The sequence below is a fragment of the Narcine bancroftii genome, chromosome 3 (genome assembly GCF_036971445.1).
Source record: "Narcine bancroftii isolate sNarBan1 chromosome 3, sNarBan1.hap1, whole genome shotgun sequence".
Lineage (NCBI taxonomy): Eukaryota > Metazoa > Chordata > Chondrichthyes > Torpediniformes > Narcinidae > Narcine > Narcine bancroftii.
This window is the reverse complement of record NC_091471.1, coordinates 322,331,555-322,350,579: the sequence shown is the minus strand read 5'-3', so window position 1 is coordinate 322,350,579 and position 19,025 is coordinate 322,331,555. Positions and strand designations below refer to the sequence as shown.

General features: G+C 43.4%; 1 protein-coding gene and 1 long non-coding RNA gene across 2 annotated transcripts in view; one reads left to right on the top strand and one right to left on the bottom strand.

Annotated features, from left to right (window-relative positions):
* The window catches only part of srp68 (signal recognition particle 68), a 104,641-nt gene extending 97,880 nt beyond the window's left edge, over positions 1-6,761 (bottom strand). The window contains exon 1 of the mRNA XM_069928995.1: positions 6,600-6,761. Within this exon, the coding sequence (XP_069785096.1) occupies positions 6,600-6,678 (79 nt within the window). The 5' untranslated portion in view covers positions 6,679-6,761. The remainder of the gene's footprint in view (positions 1-6,599) is intronic.
* The window catches only part of LOC138759095 (uncharacterized), a 51,690-nt gene continuing 39,144 nt past the window's right edge, over positions 6,480-19,025 (top strand). Inside the window, exon 1 of the long non-coding RNA XR_011354636.1 lies at positions 6,480-6,918. This is a non-coding gene — a long non-coding RNA (uncharacterized lncRNA). The remainder of the gene's footprint in view (positions 6,919-19,025) is intronic.

Sequence of the window (19,025 nt, the reverse complement as noted above, 5' to 3'; positions counted from 1 at the left end):
CGCTTCTCTCGGTCGGTATCTTTCCCTTCCATAAAAATTTCCTCACCGCTGTATTCAAATCTTGAAAAAACACTTTTGGGAGTGAACATGGAATTGACTGACATAAATATTGAATACGTGGAAAAATATTCATCTTAATACAATTTACTCGACTTATCAATGTTAATGGAAGATCTTTCCACTTCATCAAATCCATCTTAATCTTTTTCAATAACAGTACATAATTTAATTTATATAAAGATTGATCATTTGCATCCACAATTACTCATAAATACTTAATTTTATCAGACCCTCAGAATTTCATAATCTGTTTATACTCATCATAATTGATAATATTTCACTTTTATCCCAATTTACTTTATAACCAGATAACACACCAAATTGCTCCAAGCATTTTTGTAAATGTTTCAAAGATTGTTCTGGATGTGTCAAATAAATCAATACATCATCAGCAAATAAATTAATCTTATATTCATCATCTGCAATTTTTATCCCTTTAATATTATCATTTTGTCTAATTGCTTGAGCTAATGGTTCAATGACCAATGCACACAAGGCTGGTGACAATAGACAACCTTGATGTGTTGATTCGTCACCACTCTAGCAACAGGATTTTTATATAATGCCTTAACCCAGGGGTGTCAAACTCAAATTCACGGAGGGCCAGAATTAAAAACTTGGACTAAGTCGAGGGCCGAACTAAATATTTATTGAAAATTTTCAACAACATCTGCATGTTTTCTCTTCTTTCAACATATGTAATGTTAAACTTTTTCTTATTAAAATAAATGCTTAATAATAGTTTTGGATAAACTCTTTCCAGAAGCATTAACAAATGAGAAATAAAATATTCAATAAATAATATTTCTCTATAGAGGATTTGTCAAATGTTGCTAATGTGCTGTCGAATAGTAAAATCTGAGGGCTATTGAGAAAGTGGGAGAATAACATGATTCCTGAAACAATCAAATGGGTTATTTGCCATGCCCTTTTTCCATTGGTACAGATATCCTTTGATTTACACACTTTTCAAGTTTTATGCCTAATGAGCTTGTATCCAGGTGCAGGACCATTTTTAACCAGGAATATATTTATCACTGTGACATGAAACTATTGGAAGATCGTTTTATCCTGAGATTAAAGTTCATAATCCTTACTCAGGCCTGTGTGCGGGAGGGCGGGGTTTGCGGGCGATCGGGTTGGACAACGACAGTGCGGGGGCATCGGCTCTCGCTGCAGGGCGGCATTTCGGCGGATCAGCGGCCCCGTCACCGTGAGTCGCGGGTCGGCGTGCGGCAGGGAGGGGGAGTGGGCAATGGTCCTGGCGAGGTCAGGCCCCCCTTGAGTTTCTGCCGAACCCCTCTTGACCTGCTGAGTTTCTCCCGGACCCCCCTTGACCTGCTGAGTTTCTCCCGGACCCCCCTTGACCTGCTGAGTTTCTGCCGGACTCCCCTTGACCTGCTGAGTTTCTCCCGGATCCCCCTTGACCTGCTGAGTTTCTCCCGGATCCCCCTTGACCTGCTGAGTTTCTCCCGGACCCCCCTTGACCTGCTGAGTTTCTCCCGGACCTCCCTTGACCTGCTGAGTTTCTCCCGGACCCCCCTTGACCTGCTGAGTTTCTCCCGGACTCCTCCCCCTTGACCTGCTGAGTTTCTCTCGTACCCCCCTTTGACCTGCTGAGTTTCTCCCGGACCCCCTTTTCTTTCCGTGCCTGTGTCCCAGGACCTTTCCAGGACAGTCTCCGCGCTCAGGACCGCGCTGGGATCCCGGTCAGCGGTGGAGGAGCAGGTGAGCGCGGCTAATCCCGATCCAGCCCACGCCACTCCCGAGATTGGCAGGGGGTTCCATCCTACCTGCCCGACCAGCCTCGCTCTCCACGTGTACTCCGGGTACCTGCCGCTGGTTCGGTGGGAAGGTGCAGGGCGGCCGGCGCACCCATTGCCAGGTGGGGAGACCCAATCTTCCCTCCGGCGTCCTGACTCCATCTGCAGCTCCAAGAAACGCTGTGCCACTGGGGATTCGGGCGCTGGGAAGCGGCCTTGTCTTCCCCTGACACTGGCCAGGCCGCGCTGCGGTGGGGGGGGTGGGCGGGGGGACATGACAGTGTGTTTATAAAACCACCCACCACTACTTTTCAAGGACCAGGATTTTTCTCTCTCTCTCTCTCTCTCTCTCTCTCACCCTGGGACACAGCGGTTACTGTGCATGCGCTATACTGGCGCGGCGGCCAGCGGGCCACCTCTAATACATTTTTGATATGATCTTGCGGGCCAAATATAATTATATCGCGGGCCAAATTTGGCCCGCGGGCCAGAGTTTGACATGTGTGCCTTAACCCAACCAATAAAAAAAGGTCCAAAATTAAATTTCTCCAACACCTTAAATAAAAACTTCCACTCAACACGATCAAACATTTTTTCCACATCAAACGCAACAACCATTGGTTGGTTGGGTTGCTGCCTCAAAGCATTGATCAACATTATCAATCTAAGAATATTATCAGAAGCATACCTATTCTTAATAAAACCTGCTTGATCAACATGTACTATCTGGGGCAAATATTTATCGTCTATTTGCCAATACTTTAGCCATTATTTTATAATCCACATTTAATAAAGAAATTAGCTGATATGAAGCCACATTCAACGGATCCCTATCTTTCTTTGGAATTACATAATTATCGCACTTGAACAGGATTCTGGTAATGATTGTTCATGTTATTTGCTGAAGCACCTCCATAAATATAGGGGACAAGTCCTCATAAAACACCTTATATTTTAAGGTGTTTACGGCATATTTTTCTTGTTCTTAGACTGTTTTGAATATATAAAAAATTCAATACAACAAAATTTTTAAAAAATTTACCTTGGAATTACATAGCATGGAGAAAGGCCCTTGGGCCAACCGAGACCACACCAACCAGCAAGAATGCTGCTCTAATCCTATTATTTTTTTCATCATCCCAGATTGTCCCACCACTGCACACAAGGGATAATTCAGTTTAAATGATACATTTTTGGGATACAACAGGAAACTAGTCTTTGGAGTCATTCAGTACAGAATATGCTGACCAAATTGGCATACTGGATCAGGCCCATTTACCTTCATTTGGTCATATCCTTCTAAGCACTTCTTATCCATACGTTATAAATGTACCGCTTCTATAATTTCCGCTAACCGCTCGTCCAAGTTTAAACTACCTTCCAAGTGAAAAGCTGCCCTCAGAATCCTCTCACCTCAAATCTATGCCTAAAATTCAAGAATAGTCTGCCATAGGAAATAGACTTTCTACACACCTCTCATGATTTTTTAACTCCATTAGATTGCCCTTCAGCCTTCTACAATCCAGGGAATAAAGACCCAGCCGGCCCATTTGTATTATGGAAAAGTATATGGATGCTTTAAACAGGGTGCAGAAGGAATTCACCATGCTGTTGCCTGGATTAGAAGGTATTAACTACAAGGAGACATTAGATCGCTTTCTCTGGAGCATCAGATGCTAAGGGAGAACCAGAAAGAGGTTTAAAATAATGAGAAATCAAGAAAGGACAGTCTTTTTCTCAGGGTGGAAATGTCAAATATTAAATGGTGTGGATTTAAAGGTGAGATTTACCAGACAGGGTTTTTTTTTAAAAAAAAAAAGAGTGGTAGGTACCTGGATCATATTACCAATGGAAAAAAAAATGGCAGCACTTCCTGAGCTGCTGTAATAGAAACGGTGCTGACTTGAGGAGAGCGGAAACACAATGTTCCTGCGTGGTCCAACTGCCCAGCTTGACAGTGTCAGATCCTTATAGGCTTTGAACCAATAGTTAAAGGACTATTTCATTCAAAATCCCATAACCGCGGGATTTGTACCCAGTGCCTATGATCAGCAGCAGCCAGGAGGGGGTTGCAGACTCCAGGAAGTGGAGGACTGGTGCAGGGCACCAGAAAACGGGAAGAACCCACCCCCCCAACCCGAGAAGCAGAAGCAGAGGGATGGTGACCACGGCAAAGGACCAGTGAGGGGTTCTGCAGGTGAAGGAAGGTGAGGCTGTTGGAGTTTGCAGTGAAGGGACTTCCACCAGGCTACGAACTACTGAAGACTGTCTTAAAACTGGCTGAAAGGGAGCCAGGTTTCAGAATGGGGATGCAAGAGGGTGCCGAGATGCTGAAGAGTTCCTAATCGTATCAGCTCGGGTTGCCAATAGTTTGGACTGGAAAGGTTGCAGGATGCTGGAGGCCAATCCACGGATACTCGATGACTCTGGGAGGTGGGGCTCTCTTTTGCTTCTCTCTCGCTTTAAGCAATTTCTGCCAATGGCAAATCTGTCTGCCTGACAGCAGACAAAAGCAATTTCATGTAATATGACAATGTTTTTATTACATGACAATACTTGAATCTTAGAAGTGGTGAAAGCAGATATAATAGCAACATTTAAGAGTCATTTAAACAGACTCAGGAACAGTCATGGAAAAGAGGGAGATAACTCATGTGCAGACAGTGGATAAGTAGCTATCATTGTTGAGGATCCTGCTTCTGTAAATGGGGTCAGTGGACTTCATTCCTGGAGGGCCAAAATGGCCCTTTGAATATCCTTCAAGAGACTCAACTTAAAAATAGCACATATTTATTGAACTGGTTAATAGAAAAGATTTACAAATAACTTTACTGTACTGGCAGCAAAGCACCAGCTTCTCTGACTTCCCTGTTGCAGAAGTTAGTATGAGCTGACCCACAGGGAGGATACTGCTGCCAATCCACCATGGCATTAGCAGTCAAATACATCCTTTATGATTTCTTAAGTAGTTTATCCATAATTTACTTCCAGACAACTCAGGCAAACTGTACTTCCCTGTTCACTTATCCACCTGTATTTCCTATTTTGAAAAATGCTGGGGCTTTACCAAAAACTAGAAAAATTTGAAAGAATACTATCAACACATCCACCATTGTTGCATTTAGAATTTGAGATCAGCTTTAAGGTTTTTGACTGCTTTCATCTTTTCAATTTTTTTGGCACTCTCTTAACTCTGTCCCTGTCATTCGACCCATTTCTGATATATTCAGTGTTTTCTACAAACTGATTTAGTGTCTCAGCCACTTCTTTATTCCACATTATTACACCATGTGACCTACATTTACTTTTGCTTCTCTTCAAACATAGAAATGTATGGGTAGTTTAGTTAAAATAGTGGTTAGCACAAGGCTTCAACTTCAGAGACAACTGGATGTGAATTGGGAGCTCTGTCCACAACAGTAACAGAGATCACCACGTAGCCCACCATTTCAGTTCTGTGTCACACTCACACACTCTAGTCTGTCCATGGCCTTATGCACTGTCCCATCAAGAACAACAGCAAATTGGAGGATCACCAATTCTTATTCTCCAGCCAGATGACATCAACAATGACTTTTCCGGATACTGCTAACCTGCTCTTCTCTTCCCCCTCCCTTAACCTAGCCTCTTTATCCCTGCTGTCCCCTCCCTCTCTTCCTGTCACATCCTGTCTTGCAACAACCCCTTTCTCTTCCCCCCCCCCCCCGCCCTTTTTGTTCAGACAACATGTTCACATCCCTTGATGAAGGCAAAAAGCAATAAATATTGTGAAGGACTCCACACACCCCTCAAGTAAACTATTCTCCCTTCTGGTAGGAGATACAGCAGCACTCGGGCCCCCTTGCGTCCAGATTGGACAAGAGTTCACACCCCACCCCCACCCACCAAGCCATCAGACTCCTGAACTCCCAGAACATTTGAGGATTGGGTACCAAGGAATGTTAATGTACAAGTCTTAATATTTTAAACGTATTGAGCTTCTATTTCAAACTATTGGTGCAAACTGTGGTCCTGGAGAAAGGCTATCGACCATGGTATGTGTCAGAAACACAAATTCTCACAAATGAGTCTCTTTAAGATCGGTGACACGACAAGCTTTATTCACAAGTCTGCAGAGTTGGACTCAACCGGCTTCTAGCCAAGTCAAGCCCCGATACATACAGTGCATTGTTTTTTATACAATTTGCTTGTCCTTCAGCATCTCCACTACACTGCTTTAATTGGTTAGTTTTTGCAGAATCATCCTGATTACTGTTAGTCACGCACACCACGATCATTCATGACCTCTGCTCACACCAAATTCTGTTTTTCACTCTTTATCAATCTTTGGCTCCTGCATGTCTCTCTGTAGTTAAATCTGTTGTAACATTTTCCAGCTAACCTCTAGTGGTTAGCCCCCTTTTATGACTAATCATCACATTTTAACTTAAACCCTTTTTAACCCAAATTCTCTATCTGTAACAGTATGAACGATAAATAAATGTGACGAAGCCCGAAATGAGTTTCTCCAGCCTTTGCGCTTTTACTTCAATCACGGTGTCCTTTCGTGTTTTACTTGCCACGGGAAAACACCAGGGCACCCGCCCCGATGGAGCCCGACTGTCCCCCTCCCACATGCAGAGGCCCGCTCCAGTCTCACCCCCCTGCCCGGCTTCGGCGCCGGACTGACACGTAATCCTTCAGGTCCCAGCGGCTCCGGCGACGGCCCCTGCCCTCCGCCCCACCTACCAGGCCGTCGGCGAGCCCTGAGCAGCGCCCCGTTTGGACAAAGGATACTTTCCAGGCTCAGGGTGGCGCCCAGCTCCACTGCCTGCTTCTCCCGCTCCTCTCCCGCATCCTCACGGGTTGCCGCCATGATCGCTCGCCTGTCGGAGTACGCCGGGATACTGGAGGAACAGCGGCCCCGCGCGACCCGGTGGCATGCCGGGACGCTGGAGGAGTTGGTGTGTGCCACGTGGCATGCTGGGATGGAGCGGTCGCCCAGGCTCTGATGGTTTCCTCGGCTTGTCCCCACATCGGAGGGCGGACGATCCACTTCACTGAGCCCGCAGACAGGAAGCCTGACAGCACCAGACACAGTCGACCATTAAGAAAGGTGGTGTTGGAATTTGTGGGAAGAGGAACAGATTTCAAATCCCTTTTCCTGCGGACAAGGCAGAATTACCACTAGCTGTAGGAGTAAACTTCTCCGGGTATACCAGGGAGAGCTTTCTGGCTGGTTACATCACTGTCTGCTCTGGAGGTGTCTTGTCTCAGGACAAGAATAAAATTCAGAAGGTTGTTAACTTGGCACCAGACTTCACTCCATTGAGGACATTGACATCAGGTGGTGACTTTAAAAAACAGCCTCTATCCTCAAAGACCCCCACCACTCAGGCCATGCCCTCTTCACTCTGCTACCATAAGGGAAAAGGTACAGGAGCCTAAAGATGAGCACTCAGCAGCACAAGTGCGGCTTCTTCCCCACTGCAATCAGATTCCTGAATAATCATTGAACCAAAGACACTGCCTTACTTTCATGCACTATTAATTTTATATAGAAATATTGTAAGATGGTTATAATACGTCTGTTTGCACTATGATGCTGCCACAAAACACCAAATTTCATGACTTGTTCACGACGTTAAGTTCTGATTCTGACCTATACTTCTTTCTTTAAAGTAGCAGCAATAACAGAGCATATGCTGGGGTGGTGTGGATCCTTGATGATTGCTGCTCCAAGGCAGCGTTCCCTGTAGATGTTCTTGATAGTGGGGAGGGTTTTGCCAGTGATGTTCTGGGCTGTGTCCACTACCATTTGGAAGGCTTTACACTCAGGCATATTGGTGTACCAGGTCTGAAGCTTTTCATCAGAACTGCTTTAATACTTAATTTCATGTTTAATTAAGAAAGCCCATGATTGCTGTGATCACCTTCATGTCCTCACAATCATTTAAGATTCAGTGTATTGTCACATATACAAGACACGCCAAGTATTTCCTTTGTTTGCCCTGAAAAGAAAATGTTGCCAATGAATTCAGCATTGTAATTAAAACAAGGAAGTGGACATGAAGTGGCTGTGGATCTCACCTCCTCCCATATTGCCACTTCCAGTGTGCCCATTACTTTCTTGGCCGCATCCCAATTTTCAAGAATAAAGAAGTGGAAGAATTTTTAAGAAAGTTATGAAAAGATTAACGTCGCCAGATGAAAGGGCTGAAAAGACCATTTCAAAATGGGACTAATTGAAAGACATGTAGTGGTAGACACAGCCAAGAAAGTCGTTAATGATTGTTTTTTTGTTCAAATTCAGCGCGTGGCCTTTTAAGGGCAAAATGAGCTCAGTCACCTCGTGCATTGTGACTTCATAATCGCTGCCCCAGGCGTGTGCTGGTCAGGAGACTTGAGGCAGGGATAAAACCCTCACAGCGCCATCTTCCCATGGCTTCCCCACCACATGGCGTTACACGCGGGACTGGTTCGCTATCGTGGAGGGCTTGGAGGCAATCTACTTGTGCCATGGTGCAGGTTCCCCTGGCCTATACAAGATCTTGTAATTATAGTTGGAAAGCTCAATTCTCCACCTCACGATCTTGTCATTTTTGATTCCTCCCCCCCCCCCCCCCCACTCCACAGTGTTTATTGTTAAACATAAAAGTGACAAAAAGTAATGGCTCTCTGGTCCGTCAGCATGGTGAATGGTCTGCCGGCCAAATAGTGCCTCCAGTGATGCACTGCCTCCACTATAGCCTGTGCCACCTTCTCAATGGCGGTGTGTCTTGAGTTTTGGGCCTTGGAGGGTTCAGGAGAAAAATCCCACTGGCCTGCCTGCTTGGTTCAGTGTGGCAGCCAGAGTGAAGTCATCACTCTCCACTTGGAAAAGGACAGATTCATTAATGGCGTGCATTGCGGCCTTGGAAATCTTGCCCTTAATGCCCTCGATAGCCTTACAGGCCTCTGCCGAAGGGGGAAAGGTAGTGGTTTTCACCAGGGGTTGGGCCTTGTCTGCATAATTAGGGATTTACTGGACATAATACGAGAACCCCAGGCCCTTTTTAAAGCCTTGGGGTTTTGAGGCAGAAGTTGTTCCAGAAGGGGGTGAATGTGCTAACATGCTCCACCACATACCCCAGGATTACCAATCGCTTGGTGATGAACACTCATTTTCTGATTGTACGTGAGGTTGAGAGATTTAGAGGTGGTCAGGAACCTCTGCAGGTTCTCGTCATGTTCCCCTCTGATCCTGCTGCAGATGGTGACATCCAGATAAGGATCGGTAGCTTTAAGTTTGTTGTCATACACCATGCAATTCATCTCCCTTTGGAACACTATTCAGGAGGCCAAATGGGACCCGCAGGAAGTGTTAGAGGCAGCCGTTTGCCTCAAATGCTGTGTAAAGCTGGTCTTCCGGGTGAATCGGAATTTGGTGGTACGCTGATTTGAGATCTATGGTGGAGAAGACCCTGAACTGGGCGAGGTCATTCACATTATTGGCTATGTGGGGAAGAGGGTAGGCTTCTAATAAGATGAACCTGTTGATGGTCTTACTGTAATCTTGCTTCTCCCCATTCTTCACCACCACCACCACTTGTGCCTTCCAAGGGCTGTAAATGGGTTCTATGATGCCCTCCCCTTGCAGTCGCCCCACTTCAGTTTTTATAAATTCTCTATCCCTGGAGCTGTATTGCCTGCTTTTTGTGACTGGTTTTGCAGGAATGTGGACAAAAATTAACTGGCATGATCTCACCTGAAGGAACATCTGAGAGATTTCCCAGTGAATTATTACTGGATATTCCAGCAAGGGTTGACTCCTCTCTCCACAGTTGTGGCCAATTGCAAGACACGTATTAGGTGACATGAATTCATGGGTTTAAAACGGGCTTTACGTCGTTTACACTGAAGTGAAAAGATACTTATTGCTAGAGGAAGGTAGGAAGCCACACATTATGCTCCAAAGTGAAAAGTCCCAGCTCTACTAACATTGCTCATAAGACTCATCTTTAAATCCAGGCAACATCCTGGTAAATCTTCTCCGCTCTCTCTCCATGGCGTTCACAGCTTTCCTGTAATGAAGTGAACGGAACTGAATGCAATACTATGTATGGTCTTAACAAAGATTTGTAGTTATTACATGACCTCTCTACTCTTGAATTCATTTCCCCTATTGATGAATCCTAGCATCTTAACTATCTTATAAACTTGTGAGATGACCTTGAGGGAGGTATGGATTTGAACCCCAAGGTCCCTCTGTTCATCCACACTCTTAAATAACTGACCATTATCCCTGTACTCAGCCTTCTGAAGTGCATCATGTCACACTTATCTGGATTGAAATCCATCTGCCATTTTTCTACCCAACTCTGCATGCTATCTATATCCTTTGACAACCTTCAGTTCCAACCACAACTCCTCCAACCTTTGTGTCATCTGCAAACTTCCTGAGCCATGATCATCCAGATCATTTATAAAAATCACAAAGAGCAGGGTTCCCGGGACAGATCCCTGCGGCACTCTGCTAGTCATTGTCCTCTAGGCGGAGGTCCACTACTACTCTGCTTTCTTACAAGCCATTTTTTTAAATCTATATATTTAAGGTGACACTTATCTCATAGCTCATGACTTTCTAGATGAGTCTCTTGTGGGGTACCTTGTCAAATGCCTAGCTAAAATCCATGTTGCCCACATCTACTGACCGATCCTTATCAATTTCTTTTTTTTAACCTCCACAAAAAACTGAATTAGACAAGGTATAACCTTCCCTTCACAAATCCATACTGACTGTACTTCTCCAAATGCTCATAGATCCTAAGAATCCTCTTCATTAATTTGCACACCACTGACGGTCTATAATTCCCAGGATTCTCCCTATTTTTTTTAAACAAGGGCACTACATTGCCACTCTCCAATCCTCCAGCACCTCCCCTCCCTGCATCCAAAGAGGATTCAAAGATCATAGCTACTGCCCCAACTATCTCTTTCTTCACTTCCCATAGCAGCCCAGGGCATTTATCGATCGTAATGTTTTTAAGAAGATCCAACACTTCCACTTTAATCTCCATATTATCCAGCACACAGGCCTGTTCAATTTTGACTTCACCTTAATCAAGGTTCCTTTTCCTTGTGAATACTGATGAAAAGTATTCCTTGAAGACCTCTCCAACCCCTTCTGCCTCGAGGCACATGTTGCCTCCTTTATCTTTTAACGGCCCCACTTTCATTCGTTTTTCATACACAGAACGCCTTTGGGTTCTCCAGGATCCTGCAGGCCCTCTCAGGGCCCCTTCAAGCTCTGCTAAGTCCCTTCTTAAGCTCCTTCTTGGCGACCATGTGCCCTTCATGTTTCCTGCTTCCTATATCTAATGTATGCTTCCTCTTGGACTAGCTGCCTTACAATTTTTGTATGCCACTGTTCCTTTTTCCTTGTCTTAGTGGGGCACACCTTTCTTAAATACTACACGTGGTCCCTAAACTTCCTCCACATCTGTGCTTTCATTCTTAAACATGTTTCCAATTTATTCTCACTAGTTCCTTCCTCATCCCTTCATAATTAGCTCTTCTCCAGTTAAGCATTTTGACTGTTATCCTTTTCCATAGCTATGATGATAGTTGTGGTCATTCTCACTAAAATGCTCCCCCAACCAGTGGTCCGCCACCTGACCAGGTTCATTCGCCAAAACTAGATCCAGAATGGCCTCTCCTTTAGTTAGCTGGCCCACATACTATGTCAAGAATCCTTGTAGACACATGAAAAATTCAGCCCCATCTCTCCCTCTTGCAGTCAGGAGGTGCCAGTCATTATTAGGGAAATTGAAATCATCCATGACTATAACCCTGCATTTCCCACACCATTCCAAAATCTACCTGCTTATCTGCTCCTTGGTGTTCTGAGAGCTAGTTGGGGGCCAAGAGACTACTCCCAGCTCAATGATAGCTCCCAGTTGTCTGTGATTACTGAATATTTTGACAATACAAGCTAGTATTTTCCATGTGGTTCATTGCTATGCAGCTAATAAACACCTCAAATATATCGATTCCATTCGAGTTACCATTACGTTGAAACATTGATTTGGAGTAATGGCTTGAGATATTTTTGCCATAGTGTAATGCTCCTAAAATGATGTTCAAACTTGTTGCTGTGTGGGAAGTTTGTCTGTTTTTGTGTCTGTTTTTTTTTTCACCTTTAGAAACATGGGGAGTGCAAGCGAAGTGGGGTATTTGTGCAGCATGTCGCTGTTCTGTATGTTTAAGTTTCAGTCCGTGGTTCTTTGTATGAATGTACAGTGGTAAAATGTCCACATCAATTCAGTGTTCAAATTTGTCCTCACCCAATCATGGTCTCCAATCAGAATCAGTATTGTGCATAACAGGTACAACATTGTAATGAATGAGTCCTGTAAATACAATATTTTACGTCTTTAGTTTGAAAAGAGCCGAATGTGAGATGGTGTCGTTACATTTATCTATTTTTTTTCATCCTGTACTTTGTACATACAGGATAATAATAGACCCCTCCACCCCATGAGCCTGTGCTTCCCAAATCCCACAGTCCCCATAGAACCATGCAATGTTGTATCACAGAAACAGGTTCTTAAGCCCTTCTATTTTGAGCTGAACCATTATTCTGCCTGGTCCCACTGACCTGCACCCAGTCCATAGGCCTGTCTAAATTCTTAAATGCAAAAGTTGTGCCCACATTCACCACTTAAGCTGGCAGCTAGTCCCATGTACCCACTACTGTGCAGAAGTTCCACAAACTTTCCCCTTTAACCCTTAACCCAGATCCTTTAGTTTGTATCTCACCAACCTGCATTTACTCTGCTGATACTCCATATAATTTTAAACTCCTTTATCAAATCTCCCCTGATTCTTCTACCTCCAGGGAATAAAGTCCTAACCTGTTTAACCTTTCCCAGCAACTCAGTTCCTGAGTAAATATTCTCTGCATTCTTTCAATCTTATTGACGTCTTTCCTGTAGTTACGTGACCACAATTGCACATAATACTCCAAATTTGCCTCACCAGTCTTGTATAACTAACATCCCAACTCCTGTACTCAACACTTTTATTTATAAACTTCAGCTTTCACAATCATATCTTCCTGCGACACCATTCTTCGTAAATTATTTATTTGTATTCTCTGATTTTTCTGTTCTGCGCTCCTCAGTGCCCCATCACTTACTGTGCATGTCCTTTCTTGCCTTGTACTTCCAAAATCCAACATCTCCCAAACATCTGCATTCAATCCCATCTGCGTTTATCACCTCATATTTTTTCCAGCTGGACCAGGTCCCACTGCAAGCTTTGACAGCGGCTTCACTTTCCACAGCACCTCCAAACTTGGTCTCTATAAACTTGCGGATCCAATTTGTCTCTTTGTCAACCATATCAATTATATAAATAGAACCAGAGAACCATAGAAAACTACAGCACAGAAAAAAGGTCATTCAGCCCTGCTAGTCTATGCCAACCATTATTTCACTATTGACCTACTCCTATTCCATAATACTCCAGACATGCCCACCTCACTGTCAAAAGACAAAGGAGGAAAAACCCAACCCCAACCAACCAATTTTCCCTTGCAACCGCTGCAACCGTGTCTGCCTATCCCGCATCAGACTTGTCAGCCACAAACAAGTCTGCAGCTGACGTGGACATTACCCCTCCATAAATCTTCATCCGTGAAGCCAAGCCAAAGAAGACGACTTAAGATGGAGCCCATATTCACTACATCAGATGGCAGTTCATTCCACACTCCCACCACATTCTGAGGGAAATACTCTCCACCCTCTTCATCTTAAAACTATGTCCTCTCCCCCAATCTAAGTGTAAAAAGCCGACTCGCATCCACTCTGTCTATACCTCTCATAATCTTATAAACCTCTGGCAAATCTCCCCTCATTTTTCTTCACTCAAAGGAATAAAGTCCTAACCTGTTTAATCTTTCCCTGTAGCTCAACTCCTGAAGACCTGGCAACATTCTAGTAAATCCTCTCTGCACTCTTTCAATCTTACTGATATCCTTCCTGTAGTTAGGTGACCAGAACTGCACACAATATTCCAAATTTGGCCTCACCAATGTCTTATACTATAACATCCCAACTCCTGTACTCAATACTTTGATTTATGAAGGCCAAGATGCCAAATGCTTTTCTCACAACTGACTACCTGTGACACAACTTTTAGGAAATTGTGTACCTGTATTTCCCCAATGTGGCTATGCTCCCCCCACTGCCTTTCCTTGCTCAGAAATTCCCTGCAATTTGCAGAAACCTTTCCATGTGTTGCTCTTTTCTGCCTTCGTCTTCTGGTTCCCATGGACATACCAATCTTGCTTTAACACCTCCTCCCCCCACCCAGAGAAGCACGAGCAAATTTTCTGCGAGGATATTCACTCCCAGTTCTGATGCAAATTGTCCTGATTAAGGTCCCACCTTCCCTGGATGAGCCCAATGTTCCAGAAATATGGTCCTTCCTTCTGCCCCATCTCCTTAGCCACATGTTAAGCTGCATTATCCGTATTTCTAACCTCTCCAGCTCATGGCACAGGAAGCCAACCCAAGATCTCAACCCTGGATGTTCTCCCACTTCACAAACTTTTTGCAGGACCTCAGCACTCTTCCTATCTACATCATGGGTCAGAACATCTGCCTGTTCACCCACTTGAGAATTCTTCAAACTTAGACATCCCAGAACCTCAGAGCCAACAAACCATCTGGGATTCTCTCTTCCACAGAACCTCTTAACTTCCCCCTAACTATGTAATCTTTAAAACCACAGCCTTCCTCTTCCCCCTTGACCACAAGGCCAGGGTTTTCTCTGGACAGCATGGCTTAACCCTGATATTTTTCACCCTCAACATTATCCAAAATGGGATGTTATTGAGGGGAACAGCCACAGGGGTCTCCTGCACTAACGGCCTGTTCCCTTGACCTCTCCTGATCGTCACTGACCCACCTCCCTCCTACCTTGTTGTTGTGATTGCATTCCTAAAACTTCCATCAATCATCCCTCAGCCTCAGTGAGTTGGAGTTCATCCAACTTCTGCATCAATCTATATTGGATCCTTCCTTTGCAGTGACTAGAACAGAACAATATACCAATTTGGTCTAAGTTTTGTAGAACTGCAACATGACCTCGGCTCTTGAATTCAATACACTGTTTAATGAAGGCCAGCAAACCACAAGCCTTCTGAATGACTTGATCAACCTGTGTGGCAACCTTGAGAGAGCTATTTATTTGGACATCAACATCCCTCTGTTCCTCTGTACTGGTAAGAATTGTCATTAATTTACACTTAGGGTTTGGTATGTGGTAAGACATTAGAAACCCTGGCATATTTCTACAGAGGTGTGGTGGAAGAGTGCTGACCAGTTGCAACATGGTCATGTATGGAAACATCAAAACCCCTGAATGTAAAGCCCTCCAAAAGGTCATGGGCACAGCCCAGGACGTCACAGGCAAAGCCCTCCCCACTATTAAGTATATCTGCAGGGAATGCTGCTGTTAGAGAACAGCAGCAATCATCAAAGACTCTCTGCCCAGTCCATGCTCTGTTCTCACTGCTGCCATCAGGAAAGAGGTAATGGTGCCACAAGATTTGCACCACCATGTTCAGAAACAGCTGCTACCCCTCCTCCATCAGACTCCTCAATGACAAACTGAAACTCAATTAAGGATTCTCATGCAATTTATTGATTTGCTTTTTGTTTTCTGTATTGCAGTCGGTTTGTTTACAATTTTTGGCTGTTTACAGTTCTACTTGTTTACACCGTGTAGTTTATTTTTACACTACCAATTAGTGGTAATTCTGCCACACCCTCAAGAAAAAAGAATCTGAGTTGCATGTAATGTCATGTATGTCCCCTGACAATAAATCTGAAGTCTGACCTTACATCACCTCAGTGATGCAATATTTGGGAATGTTTTTGGGAGATAAATTGGTAAAGTTAGAGTAGGTTACACACATACACACATTTTAAAACAAATCTTATTCAGAGACTTTACAGAAACTATGGAGAATGCTATGCACATTTCACAAGTAGGTGCTAATTGAAATGATGTCATGAAATTAATGGACTGGAGTCAGGTGTCTGTGTTGGACATTTCTGACCTCTGCAAAGTGTTCACTCAAAGATCAATGAGAGGTTTGTTTACCTAAAACAACAGATGGGAGCAAAAGATTAACTATTGTTTGCTGGAGAAGGTGGGGGCAGGTTTTGCAAGTGAGAGAGAGGAGGACATGTGGCTGGCAGTTGGAATCTCAGATGGAGAGAGACATTGAACAGTGTCAGCCAGGAAAAGCTTGTTGCACCTGAAACAGAAGCTCCAGAGTGGTGGATGGCTGGAAGTGGTATCTGTCTGATGGATAAGTGTCTTTGGATAAGTGGAACAGAAAATAACTCTGTGTAGCCTGAAAGAAAGAGGTTATCATCTGGATAACCCTGATGGGGCAAATTTCATCAGCAAGACATTGAGGTGACTAATGGTGGTACCTCAATTGTGAAAATCTTGGAACAACAAATCTCTCTCTGCAAACCCTACGAGAACCTTCCTGATCAGTAAACATTTACCTTTCGAGCACCAAAGCCTGGTGAACTTTATACATTTTAATTTCTGTGCACAGTATAAGAATTGCCTGCATCACTTCTTCCAAGGAGAAATGAGATTGAACTGTGAACCAAATAACTTTTCTTAAATTTACACACACATTACATACACATGTGCTTAGAATTAGAAGGGGGTTAATTTGGGTTAGTTAAGTTAATAGAGATAAGTTAAAGTTTGATTCTGTTTTCATCTTTAAAGATCATTAAAAACAACTTTTGTTTATGTAACCATTTGTTGTGGTGAATATCTATTGCTGCTGGGTTTTGGGGTCCTTTGGGATCGTAACACCTCTCATTTATCATGATTTAACCCATCTGCCACTTTTCTGCCCAACTCTGCATCCTGTCGATGTCCTGATGTATCCTACAACAACCTTCCACACTGTGCACACCACCAGCATCTGCAACCTTGCTGACCTTCCATTGCTTCATTGAGGTCCTTTGGATAAAAAAAATCAACAGGATCCCAGACAGATTCTTGCAGAACTCCAAGAGTCACTGATCTCTGGGTAGATTGTGTTCCATCCAATTTTTTTTAAACAGGCTAGCCAATTCTTAATCTACATTGCCAGGGTTCCATGGATCTCGTGACTTTCAGAATGCATCTCCCATGGGGGACATTGTCAAAAGCCTTAAAAACAGAATAGTTGAGTGCTATTTTCCGCCAGAGGATGTGATACCCCAGTGTGGGGTAATGGGCTCCCTGTTTGTAGATGGCAGCCACTGTTGTTGGTATTGGCTTTAAGATGTGACCTTCAAAAATCAAAGTTTTGAGTACAGGAGTTGGGATGTTCTGGTGAGGCTGTTCAAGACATTGGTGAAGCTAAATTTATAGCATTGTGTGCAGTTCTGGTCACCTAACTACAGAAAGGATATCAGTAAGATTGAAAGATTGCAGAGAAGATTTACTAGGATATCAGCAGGTCTTCTGGAGTTGAATTACAAGGAAAGATTAAACAGGTTAGGACTTTATTCCTTGGAGTGTAGAAGAATGAAGGACAGTATATCCTCTTGTAACCTTCAAAAACCTCCATCCCCTTCCACAATTCCTCCAACCTTCGTGTCAACCACAAACTTTCTGACCCATCCTTATGCCTCTTCATCTAGGTCATTTATAAAAAGCACAAAGTGCATTCTTATCTCTCCTTTATGATTCAGTTTTTAAGTCTTTTAAATGTCTCAATTGTACCAGCCTCCACCACCACACTTAGCATGCTTTCCAACCACCAGACACTCTGTTTACAAAAAAAAATTGCCCTGTTCTCTTTCATAAACTTTCTCCTGTAATGGATCTGTAGTAGTATTTAGGCTAAGTTATATTTCTTATAAAAATGTCTTAAAATATAGTTAAAATATTTGTATGTATTCTTAGTAAGTTAGTTGTGGGCTGGTACAGGGTCACACAAGTCAGGACATTTACAGATACACCATTGAAGTCAGTATTTTCAGAATGACGTGTCTTAGAAAGACAGAGCTAATGGATCTGAATTATTCAAGAGCAATGAAGTGTTTGCTTTATTAAAAACTGAAGTATCGAAGTAATGTGGTGACCAGAATAGAACAAGTGCAGTTGAACCAGTGTTTAGTAGAGCTGCAACATTACCTCATGGTTCTTGAAATCCATCCCCTGACCAATGAAGGCCCCCTTAACCACCTCCATGGCAACCTCGACAGATCTATAGCTTTGCAAAATGAGGTCCCTCTTTCTTCCACACTGGAGGAACCTGATATTAACTATGTTCTCTGCCTTGCATTTTGGCCTTCCAATATGCATTTGACTGGATTGAATGCTCTCTGCTACTTTTCTGCCCAACTCTGCATCCTTTCGATATCCTGTCCTAACACAGAAACCTTCCACAACACCTCCAAAGTTTGCCAGCTGCAAACTTACTGACCTATGGTACAATACCACCATCTGCTGTTGGAAGATAGCAACAGCTGTAAATTTCTGCCATCTCATATTATTACTGGCTATACAGGTAGAATACTGCTGTCTTGTGTCGGGACTGGGAAACTACAGGAACTAATAAGACTTTTTAAGACTTTAAATCAATGTTATATCAAAACGTTATTCAAGGTCTCTGTATATTAGGGCACAATTCCTGGGAGTGTTGGGGAATGAGGGGAGACTTGAAGGTTTATCATATGGAGGGAGAAAGACAAGGTAAATGCAAATAAGTTTTTTTTCCCAGATACCTCAAGCCCAAAATATTAGCTGTGACTTTATCTTGGTGACATAAAGTGCATTAGTCAAGCTCCTGTCAGGGTACAAAAAGATAGTAACAAACCACAAAGTCCAAAACACACTCTTTATTGAGTCACGTCAGCGGGAATGATGGGTTCCAGAATCACCTCACTAGTACTGTTTGAATCTCACTCAAAGAACACAGTCATAGGGTACAACATTTAAGGCATTTTTCTGCATATAAGTTGGATAACATTTCTTTGAAGGTATTGCTACAGCTTATGTTTTACATTTTGCATATCCTCTTCCTAAAGACATGGAAAGGATTAGTTGTTGGTCATTTAATCCCATACACCAGTTCAAATTAAGAGCATCCTTCTGGCATACAAAAAATCAAAAGAAGTCTGAAAGGGTTGCTCACAGTACACATTA